This window comes from Hyperolius riggenbachi, chromosome 2 (assembly GCF_040937935.1).
Source record: "Hyperolius riggenbachi isolate aHypRig1 chromosome 2, aHypRig1.pri, whole genome shotgun sequence".
Taxonomy (NCBI): Eukaryota; Metazoa; Chordata; class Amphibia; order Anura; family Hyperoliidae; genus Hyperolius; species Hyperolius riggenbachi.
In genome coordinates this window covers 64742398-64754757 of record NC_090647.1, presented here as the reverse complement: position 1 = coordinate 64754757, position 12360 = coordinate 64742398, and the positions used below count along the sequence as shown (strand labels likewise).

Sequence of the window (12360 nt, the reverse complement as noted above, 5' to 3'; positions counted from 1 at the left end):
GCCTCGTAAGTCCTTTAAGTCTGGTACACACCATGCAATCTCCCATCAGATAATTTCCGACAGGTCCAATCTGATTTTGATCGTTTTTCTGATCGATTTGCATAGAAGTGATCAGAAAAACGATCGAAAATGATCTATCTACCCATCTATCTGATGGGAAATTGCATGGTGTGTACCAGGCATTAGTCAGTCTGACTATACATTGCTAGATATATGGACACCTTTGGGGCTCTTTCACACTATGTCTGTTGCATCGCAACAAACAATATAATCGCAACGCAATGCAATGATATTCCTATGGGGCTTTCACATGGAATGCAGTGCAGCAGGTTCCGGTGGAGTAATTCACGGCATGCTGTGCGATAACCGGGTAACGCACACATTTACAGTGGCATTGAAGCATACTTTAATTGTATTATATGCTTCACTGTATAGTCGCACTAAATGTCTAACGTGTGGTGCAACTTTGCGCCAGCGGCATCTCAACATGCACAGTGTGAAAGGACCCTTAAGCTTTATAGATACACACACTAGAGGTAACAACTGCCTCTGCTGCGAATCTAGCATGTGTACAGCACCCTTCCCCCGATGCCTCGGCCAGTGATCAGCTGGGCAGATTGATTTAAACCAATCACTGAATCACTGATAAGTCGGATATGTTCCGGGGGTCCACATGGGGCAACGGTGGGGGCCAGGAGAACGTGGGAAGCCTCCAGGGATGGTCAGAAACGCCGATTTCCGATTCCTACAAATTTTCTGCATTCCAATAAGTTCCGATTTCGGTGGGATGTTATTTTTTTTTTGTCAATAAAGTTAATTGGAAACATTTTTTAAAATGTGGAATTTTCTATTTTTTTTTACAGATGTACGATATTATGCAGAAACCGCATTTATACTTCAGCATTTTCAGATTGGTCTAATACAAGTCTTCTGATTTTTGAGGAACTCCGATTTCTGCGTAGAAATTCTGTATTCTCTGATTGGTCCGATGCTTCTGAGTTCTGGGATTGGGCTAAGATTTCCAAGTTTCGGGAATGTGGCATTTCTACAGAATTCCAATTTCTGTATACTGATTTCCACTGTGGTAACCCGATTTCCGATCGGAAAGTGGAATTTCATGGAAACAGAAGCTCAGCACTATTGTTTTCGCCTCAAGAAAAGTCAAGCCAACCATAGTCTTGCAGCATGTCCTATCGGCCCGAAATTGGTCACAACGTCGATCGGGCATGCTCTTGGTGGCACCAATTATCAAATCGGATGGCCACCAAGTCCAGTAGGCCACCTTAACTTTTTAGCACTCGGCAACTTAAAGCGGAACTGAAAGACTAAAACAAACAAAGTGTTTCGCTTACCTGGGGCTTCTGCCAGCCCCGTACAGCCTTCCTGTCCTGCGCCGGACCTCCACGATCCTCTGCTCTCCCGCTGCCGGCTAGTTTCGTTACAATTGACTTGTAAGTCGACGGTAACTGCGACTGCGCTCACCGAGCCACTCGTATCTTTCTTTGCATTCCAGCCCGCAATGGAGTCCTGCGCTAATAGCGCAGGGCGTAATTGTGGGTGGGAACGCGAAGAAAGATATGCGCGGCCCGGGCCGCACAGGCGCAGTTGCTGCATCAGCGGTAACAAAACTCGCTAGCGATGGGAGAACGGAGGATCGTGGAGGACCGCCGCGGGACAGGAAAGCTGCACAGGACTGGCCCAGGTAAGTGAAAGACTTTGTTTTAGTTCTTCAGTTACACTTTAAAAAGTACCAAAAAGTAGATGAAAAAGTACTGTGAAAATTATTTTGAGTATTTTCATGCATGCTGGTACCTTAAAAGGCATTTTATTGATAAGATGTGAAAATATATCCTAGCAGAAAACTTCGGGGAAAAGTGAATTAGTTCAGGACCATTTTTTATCTGTAGGATTTGGTGTCCAGCTTCCCCCACTGAAGTCACCTGCATCAGGAAGTTCTCATCAGAAATAGAGAGTCTAAAGTTATTCCCGATAGGAAAACATGTTTACACAACAGATCTGGAGTCTCCTCACCTTTGTATCACAACAAGGGCTTTCCATTTACATAGAGAAACAAAAAGAAACCTGAATGCAATTGATATACGTAAGATAGACACAGGATAGGCATTTGATGTACGTTTTATACACAAAACAACTAGGAATTGAAAGTGTCTATAGAAATGCACAGAGAGAAGGTCTCCTTTGTCCAGGAAGTGAGGTGTACCCCCTTATGGTGCATTTACATGACAAGTGACTAGGCCCTTAAAAACCAAGCTGTCCCCAAACTCCCGGCAGACAGAGCTGAGGAATCTTGAGGTAACATACCTGGACCCTCCACATTATATTGCCAGAGCCATGGCTGAAAGGGTGCTTCCCCTTGCAGAGGACACTGGAGCTACTAACCATCCTCAGAGCGGTGATGGGCCTACTGAGGAGGAGACGGTGAAGAAAAAGAGGAACTACCAGCGCTATAATAAGCCGCCGTACTCCTACCTGGCCATGATCGCGCTGGTCATACAGATGTCTAACGAGAAGAAACTAAAACTCTGTGAGGTGAGTTACCAGGCTGACCACTCAGGGCAATGGGTAATAGGGGGTTTATACTGAAGCTTACTTATCAAAATATGAAGAAATATTAAAGAGGCACTGTAATGACATATAGTAGAATGTAGTACATTATTCAGGATACCCACTTTTACATTAATTATCCTGATTTAAAGAAAATCTGTAACAAAAAAAACAGCCTCTGAGGCATGCTTACCTCAGGAGGCCGGGGGAAGCCTCTTGATCCTAATGAAGCTTCCCCCATCCTCTTCTCCATCCTCCAGGATCCAGCGGTGGCAGCCCCTGAACACCGGCGAGGTAAATATTTACCTACTGTGATCCTGCGCAGGCGCAGTAGCGGCTTTCCTCACGCCTGCGCTGTAGCGCGGACTTGATTGGACTTGGCTATTGGCGCCTCAGCCTGATCGGAAAGCCACTACTGCGCCTGCGCAGGATCGCGGTGTTATTATTATTCATTATTGTACTTATAAAGCACCAACATAGCACAAGGTTGTCCATGCAACAGGGTATAAGATGCATGATCATGTGATATTACAGAGACCAGTCAGAATGAGAAGGGTGTCATTGCTGGGGTTGCTAGATCATGAAGGACACACTGGGGGGTGGGGGGGAGACCCTGCCAAAGGCTTAAAATCTAAAGGGTGGGGGAGGGACACATAAGGTAATGCTATGGAAAAGGTGTGGTAGATGGGGGGGGGGGGGGGGGGTAGGCCATTTTAAAGAAATGTGTTTTGAGGGCTTGTTTGAAGGTGTTGAAGGAAGGTAGGTAGATATTGCAGTAGCTACTGCGCCACAGCCTACGTCATAAATTTGCTCCTAGGACATAATTTTTAATCTTCTGTTTAAAGTAATTTTTCTACACTCTGCAACTGAGAAAGTACCGGAAAATAGGTTTTAAAGTACTGTCAAAATTATTCTGAGTATTTTCTTGCTTGCTGGTGTCTTCAATGGTATTTTATTGATAAGATGTGAAAACATCACCTAAGGTCCTGTTTCTAGTTCTACTACACGCAGATTGTATACAGAATGGATGCAGACAAACTGACGCCAATGAATGCCTATGGGCCTGTTTCTACTAAACGCGATATTTCTGATGCAGATTTTCCCATAGGCATCCATTGGAGTCAGTTTTTCTGCATCCAATCTGTGTGCAGTGGAAACAGGCCCAAAGAGAAAAGTCAGGAGAAAAAATAAATTAAATAAGGGCCAAAGGATCCATATGCAATAAACATTTTCTCCTTGGTGATATGCTCACATGGCACTGGCCCACTTTTGTTTCAAACAGGGAATCCCACTTCCCTATGTTTACCTCCAAGATAGTGACAAATAATGTCGCTAATCTTTGGGGGGGGAGGGGGGAAGCTATAGTGTGGCAGTGGGAGGGGCAGAGAACAGTGGTGGGGGGACACAGAGGCACGCCATGAGGCAGAGAACATACCTCTGTGTCCCATCTGCCCCCCCATGAACCGCCTCGGATTCTTTTTAAAACAACTTTTCCACCTACTCTTTAATACTTTTTCAGTTGCAGCGTGCTGAAACGTTATTCTACACAGAAGATGATTTTCAGCAATCAGCATTTCAAAATTTAAAAAAAAAACAAAAGTATTAGAAAAAGTACTATCAAATTGACTTTCTGTATTTTCCTGCTTGCTGGGGGTTTGAAAGGTATTTTATTGACAAGGGCCCATTTAATTAAGTTTTCCTATTGAGTTTTCTCCTAAGATATCATTTTTCATCTTAATTTTAGAGTAACTTTTCAGCACTTTGCAATTGAAAAAGTACCAGTGGAAAAGTACTATCAAAACTATTTTAAGTATTTTTTTTCTGTGCTGGTGATTTAAAGGGACTCAGAGCTTGTATAAATAAAAAGATTTATACATACCTGGGGCTTCCTCCAGACCCATATGCTCCAATTGCCCCCACGCCGCAATCCTCAGTCTTCGGCAGCTCGGGTATCGGGTCCCCGCACTTCCGTCAGTTGGCTCCAGTCTACGCAGGAGAAGTGAGCTCTTTGCGTATCTCTCCAGCAGCTACTGGAGAGATACGTAGAGGGTGCACGTCTCTTATGTCAGACTGGCTCCGACTGACAGAAGTGCGTGGACCCGGTACTGACACTGCAGACATCGGAGGATGGCGGCGTGGGTGTGATCAGAGCATATGGGGCTGGAGGAAGCCCCAGGTATGTATAAATCTTTTGATTTATACAAGCTCTGGTACACTTTAAAAAGCATTTTATTTACAAGTTTGAAAAAGTGAATTGCATATGGGCCGTGGTGTTGTTTCTGTTCACTTCTTAACACACAAACATTGCACAGTGATACTGATTTGCCACCAGTAAAGATGTCACCACCTGTAATGAGTTTAAAAATATAAATCGGGGTGAGGAAAGATTCTACAATGGGCAAACATCGACCTAGTGATTTATAAAGTAATATTTGTAAAGAAATAACCAATCTTACTGACTAAGTTATGTTCAGTAAAGTTCCTCTTAAGGTGAAATTCAGTGTTTAAGAGATTTTACAGAAGATGTTGGCACTATATAAATAAATAAATAATAATAATATTAAAGATGCTGACATTTATTTCCTTTTAAACAATGCCAGTTGCCTGGCTGTCCTCTGCCTCTAATACTTGTAGCCATAGACCCTGAACAAGTATGCAGATCAGATGTTTCTGATTCAAGTCAGATGGAATAAGCCGCCTGCTTGTTTCAGGTGTGTGATGCAGACACTATAGCAGCCAAAGAGATCAGCAGGACTGCCAGAAAACTGTACTGTATAAATATGAAATACTGAAATACACCTGGCAGCTTCCATATCCCTCTCACCTCAGGATCCTTTTAATCTTGGCATTTCCTTGCCCTTACTCTCACCAGGTGCATGATGGGAAATGGCGGGAAATGCACACATGTGGGTAGATCGGTGGCATTCACAGAAATGTTTGGCCTTGATATTTAATGAATGGCACATTTGGTGGATGCTACTTGCAGCGTCCTTTGGCTGTATCGGGCAGAAACAAACTCTGCACCACTCCCACACTAACGTCTGTTTCCAGCTTGAGGCAATGACAACCATTCCTGGTGTTTGTGAATAGCTGTAGGAATCTAGGGTTAGTGATAATGCAAAGGCCACAGATATGGGAAGAAATATTGATTCATTTTATGATTTTGCCCATCTCAGTGTCCTCATTGTAAACTGGAATAAATCGATATAAAATGTTTTTAAAGCAAACCTGAGGTGAAAAAACTTATATGATGTAATGAATTGTATGTGTAGTACGGATAACGAATGGAACATTAGTTGCAAAGAAAAGACTCTCATCTTTTTATATTCAGTTATGTAGCCCTTTTTTTAAAATACCATTGCATCATTCTGTCATATTTGCAGTTTACAAACCACAATCTGTCTTTTAAGCCATAAAACAGAGCAGACCTAATGACCCTTTGAACTTTCCTGCAGTAAAACCTTATCTCAAGCTGTCTCTTACTGTTTCTTGGTTGTTTAAGTGCTTCAGAAAACAGGACTGTATTCCACCCAGTGGGTTGAAGAGCTCAGAGAAGCTCTTTTACATAGATAACATGGAATATGTTGGCGCTTTATAAATCAATAATAATAATAATAACTGAGGTTTTTTTAACTCTTCCTGTACTGGAAAACAATATGAGACTCTCTTCTTTGCCACTAATGTTCTATTACTTACTACACATACAATTCATTGTATCATAGGTTTATTTTCGCTTCAGGTTTGCCCGAGGCTGCAGTATTATATCGTGCTTTGTGATGAACTAAAAATCCTCCCTACATGGAAATTTCCAGTCAGGAAGAGAGCCAGTCAAAGCCAGTGACTGCTTCTGAGTGATTAAATGGCAGCTGGTTAAAGCACAATTTCAGCGAAAAAAGTAAGCAGTTAAAATGTGACAGAACTGACAGGTTTTGGACCAGTCCATATCCTCAAGGGGGATTCAAAGGGTTTTCTTTGGTTTCAAAAGCGTTTCCTGAATGGCAGTGGCTAAGTCTAACTGAAAAAATAGAGTGCAACAAGTTAGTTGGGATGCTGGCTGGTATCTTACTATTTTGGCAGTTAAACCACCGTTCAGGAAATGCTTTTGAAAACAAAGAAAACCCTGAGAATCCCCTATGAGGAGATCGACTAGTCCAAAACCTGTCAGTTCTTTCAGATTTTAACTTTTTTTTTTGCCGGAGTGGTCCTTTAATTATTAGCTGGAGGCTTTGATGCTATTTGTTGCTATGGTAACTTTCCCAAGCTTTTTCCCCTCCCAGTTTCTATAATCTGATCAGTCACATGATTATTAATATTGATTTTTGGTTATTTGCAGATCGTGCATGGAATCGCCGAGCTGTTCCCCTTCTTCAAAGGAGACTACAAAGGGTGGCAGGACTCCGTCCGACATAATCTCTGGTCAAATCGATGCTTTGAGAAGGCGAGTTTCAGCTGTTGCTGGGGGCGGAGCTTAGGGGAATATTCAATTCAAGTTCTTCTTTATTGAGTTATATTAGAGCACAGTGAGAACTGTTAATGGGTTATTGAAATAGCGCTTTGGAGAATACAGTTCCCGCATGCACCTTCAATGAACCCTAACCCTTTATTATTACATGCAGAACAACCTCAATTTATTTGTAGAAATGTATCCTTGAAGATGTTCTAGTGTATCACTAACTTTGTATTTAGCTGATATAACGCAGGAGAGGGCCGCAAACTTCTCTCATCTAATTATAGCAGAGCAGGATCATTTACCAGGCAACTTAGGCAGGTGCCCGGGGCCTAGTGGGTGTCAATGGGGCAGCTGACCCAACTCCACCTAAGATTACTGAGAAAGCTTTAAGGGGGAGCCAAATCTGCCTCGCTCAGGGCCCCATCTTTTCTTTATCCATTGCTGAATTACAGACAAGTTGACAAGTAGACAGCTTTATCATGCCAGATTTGCTGATCAGGTGAACAGAATTGCAGATACAGAGACAGCCATCAGGAGGCGCTGTAGCTTCCCATATTTCTGCAATTAGTATCTGCAATCAGAGATGGATCAAGGGGAAATGCGTCCCTAGGCAAGATAGCAACTTTGGCCCATTCCTGATGGCCACCTTGCTTTATGTTTAGTGAGGTTTAGTGTCAACTGGGCCCCTGCTCTCTCTCCAGGCCCCGGGCACCTTCCAAATGTGCCTTGTGGATAATCAGGCTCTGTCAGTAATCGTGAAATGTATAGATTTGGTAGGACGCACCTCTGGTTTCCCTCTCGGGATTTCTGGATCACTTAATCTTCTGCTCTGGGAAGTAGGAAATTTTGGCTTCTGTGGCTAATGGACAATTTGAGTGCCCCCATCAGCGCTAATGCGAATATCGTTAACACAGCGCCCAAGGCAGAAATGTGGGCGTCTGTTTTCAACATCAGAAGATTAAGGTTTTTGAAATATGTTATCGTTTTGAAACTTGCAACTTTGTAATGTTATTTTGTTTCTATGTACAAATTTTACATTTGTAAGGGGGTTTGTGTATGTGTGTGTGTGTGTGTGTGTGTGGGGGGGGGGGGGGGGTAAGGGTTAGGCATCAGGAAGGGGCTTTGTACTGGAGGGGAGGTTAGGGTTAGGCACCACCAGAGGGGGTCTTAGGGTTGGGTGGGGGGAGTCTTAGGTTTAGGCACCACCAGAGGGGTCTTAAAGTTAGGCACCACCAAGGGGGGTTTAGGGCTAGGCACCAGCAGGGTAGGTGTTAGGGTTAGTCACCACTAGGAGAGGTCTTAGGGTTAGGCAGGCACCACTATAGGGGACTTACACTGTAAATGTGGAGCTCCGCTCACACCTCCGTCCACCAACAGTGCAGGAAAGCAGGCTGCCAAGACCTCAGATCCAAGACCGTAGAAAGTGAAGTCCGCACGATGTCGGTAGAATTAATATGGCTTTATTCAATCGTTACACATAACAGGCTAAAAGCCAGCACCACATGCTGACATGTTTCGGGCGTTACACGCCCTTAATCATAGCATTAAGGGCGTGTAACGCCCGAAACATGTCAGCATGTGGTGCTGGCTTTTAGCCTGTTATGTGTAACGATTGAATAAAGCCATATTAATTCTACCGACATCGTGCGGACTTCACTTTCTACGGTATAGGGGACTTAGGGTTAGGCACCACCAGGGGAGCTAGGGCTAGGCATTGGCAGTGGAGGGTTCTGTGTGAGAGTTGGGTTAGATTAAGTTGTAGTAAAATATCGGTAAGATTTCTTACTGTTTTAATAACTTCACTCTTCATTCGGCAATATTACTACTATATCTTTTTGTTTTAATTTGCCGCTTAAAATGGTACTTATCGTTCACATGTTTTCGGCTACACCCCGTGCCCAGTTGAACACAATGTTTATCGTTCATTCAGATTTCAGCCAATTTTTCCTTACGCCTTTATTTCATGCACGCCTGCTCTCTTTAGCAGAGTACATCCAGCTCACAGGCTTTACACAAGCACCATTGGAGGGATTAGTAATTATTCAATGCAGAATACAAGCCAGAGAAAAGATTGATGCTCAGAAATAAATGGTGACTCTAGAACGTCCTCTGTAGTTCTTCTGTAAAATGCTGCATAAGAATCTGGAAGGCGTGAGACTTCCATACATCAGGCCTCTTGACTTATCTCTATTTCCTCTTTTCTCAGGTTCTGAGGGATCAGCACAGGCCTCAAGGAAAGGGAAACTTCTGGAGGGTGGACACCAGCCTGATCCCAGAAGGTGCCTTGAAGATACAGAACGTGTCTCATCACCATGAGGAGAACTACCCCCCTGACCTGACCCCATACATCATTTATGGGCATCCTTACAGACCTCTCAGCTCTCCTGACTCTCATTGGTCAGCTGAGGGTGAGGTAATGGTCGGATCAGTTTTTCTACACCCCCGGATGTCCATGCCAGAATTTCTGGACAACCTGCCGGCCTGTCACACTAAGATCGTGCCTCCTAATGTGGTCGCCCCTCCCAGCGTGCATCCAGCTTTGCTGTATCCACAGTTCTTTGCCTTTGCAGGGTTAAATCACCCGCCATCACCACCCTACTCCAATACCACCAGCCACCCAGAGCGAAGGGATGCCTTGGCTTCTAGCCCTCATAGACCTGTCCCACTGCGGCCATTGGAACCTATAAGTCCTCCTGTGGAATTTCCTCCAAATAGAACGGTGTTTGATCTACCTGTATATCCACAGCATACACAATGGGTCTATGGACAGCCCTATGGACAACCGTATGGACAGCCCTATGGACAGCCCTATGTGCAGAGCCCAGCCTTGCTCGGGGTACTGATGAGAGGGATGACTGAGATGCTAGATTGAGGACTATCATTTTAGAGCACAGGTGTCGAACTCCAGTCCTCGAGGGCCAAGGTCCTCACACATTTTTGGTTCAGCTCAAGCTAATTGATGAGACTCAATCAGGAAAGGTGTGGTTCATCAGGTAGAACACATCACTCCATGTCTCAGTCCATCCTAAACACTGGCATGGACTTGGCCCTCAAAAGGACTTGAGTTCGACACCTGTGTTTTAGATGGACGACAAGCTGCACTTCCACCACTAGTGGGTGACAACAAGGGGCACTGAACCTCTCAGACATTATATATATATATATATATATATATATATATATATATATATATATATATATATTGGTCCATTTTCAAGCTGCATATATTTACATACAAATTTGCAGAAATTTGCATCAACTCTGAAGAATTTGCATATCTGTGATCATCCCTAGTGCTCAATGGTAGGAGCAGTGACTGTCACCAAAAACATATGAGTTGGAGTCACGGCTTAATTTCAACACAGGGGTGTACACTTTATTAAAGGGAAATAAAAAAAAAAGAAAGAAATCCACTTACCTCAGGCTTCCTCCAGCCCCAGGCAGCTGAACCTGTGCCCTCGCCGCAGCTCCGTTGGCTTCCGGTCCCCTCCAGCGCAGATGCTGACCTCACCAGGTCGGCATCTTCCTGCATCCTTCTGCATTCCACTGTATGGCTCACTGAGGCGCACTGACGTCATCCGGGCTGTTCTGCACAGGCACAGAACTACTGCGCCTGTGCAGTACAGTCCGGATGACGTCAGCACAACTCTGAGAGCCGCTTGAACAGGCGTAGTCGGCATCTTGCGCCAGAGGGGACCTCGGACCACCAGCGGGGAGCGAAGCTGCGGCGAGGGCACAGGATGGCTGACAGGGGCTGGAAGAAGCCCCAGGTAAGTGGATTTTTTTATTTATGAAGTCCTCGGATGTGTTCTTTAAAACACATTTAATTCCAAATAAAAGAAATCCAACCTGACATTGTGGGTCCATGCACACTGGACCCCTTTACATAAAACACAGTTGCACAATCTTCTGATGATGCCGAAAGGTCAAAACCTAGTCAGGAAGAAGGACATCTCTTAAGACATACATTTGTCATTTTTATTTCCTGTTCTGAAACATCCATATCGCAGTATAGAAATAGAATGTAAATAACACCAACAATACAATGACGATTTAAGGAACTTGACGCATCCTTGAGCACTTGGCACTTTACGAGGGCGATTATGCCATTGTGTTTAATGCGGTTTTATGTAAAGGGGTCCAGTGTACATGGACCTACGTTTGGATTTCTTCTATTGGAATTGAATGTGTTTTGATAAAGTCTCCTGAGTTTTCTCCTAGGAGATCATTTTTCATCTTCTCTTTAAAATAACTTTTCAGCACTCTGCAATTGAAAAAGTACCAAAAAGTAGGTGAAAAAAAAGTACTATCAAAATTATTTTGAGTATCTTCTTGTTTTTTGGTGGTTTCAAGGGACACTGAGCAGTGCCTGTGGGTATGCCTTTAAGTATATTAACAACTAATTAATTATATCCTCACACATACCAGCATGATGTTTGTAATGATATCCCTCTGGGTTCCTTGTATTTCATTGCATTGCACTGAATGGAGCTGCCGACACTGGGGAAAGTGTCGTCCTGCATAATACAATGCTGAATAAGGAATCCAAGATGGCGGCCGCGATTTCGATCGCGAAAATAACGAAAACGAAAAGGCGTAGGGTGGCGGTTTACATATCATTGCAAAGAGGAGAAAGAGAGCTTCATAATGGTATCCATCTTTCCATAGTTACTGTACTGCTCGAAATCCCTTTAAAAAGGCAAGTTGTGAAAACGTCACCTAAGGAGAAAAGTCAGGAGATAAAAATAATTGCGTATGGGCCTAGGTGTCTGCAGGCTTTCACAAAGTGTGACATTACAATAGACAACAGTGAAGAATACTATTCTATGGTAGAGTGGACATCTTCTAGCTACTGATTACCTACGATGCACTAGCGCTGATCTCTTCCTGCAGAACACTATGGTCCATATGCAATTCACTTTTTCACCTGACTTTTCTCTCAGGAGTTAATTTTTCATAACCAATTTAAAATAACTTCTCATCACTTTTCCACTAAAAAAGTACCAAAAAAGTAGGTGAAACAGTACTATAAAAATTACATTGAGTATTTTCTTGCTTTCTGGTGGCTTAAAAGGCATTTTATTGAGAAGTTTAAAAATATCACCTAGGAGAAAACTTAGGTGAAAAAGTGAATTGCATATGAGCCTTTATATATATATATATATATATATATATATATATATATATATAGTGCTTATTAGTTTTGAAACAAACCTGAAGTAAGAGAAAAAGGCGGCTGATATATTTATTTCCTAGTAGCAGTATCAATGCACCTTGCCTGGCTGTCCTACTGATCCTCTGCCTCTAAAGCTGAGTACACACGTACGATAACGATCGTTCAAAAA

At 43.3% G+C, this 12360-nt stretch overlaps 1 protein-coding gene across 1 annotated transcript; it reads left to right on the top strand.

Moving 5' to 3' along the window:
* Positions 1-2352: 2352 nt before the first annotated feature.
* LOC137544794 (forkhead activin signal transducer 3-like) lies at positions 2353-9887 on the top strand. The gene is made up of 3 exons (XM_068265883.1): positions 2353-2550; positions 6899-7003; positions 9222-9887. The coding sequence occupies exons 1-3, from the start codon at positions 2353-2355 to the stop codon at positions 9885-9887; spliced, it is 969 nt and encodes a 322-aa protein (XP_068121984.1).
* Positions 9888-12360: the final 2473 nt, after the last annotated feature.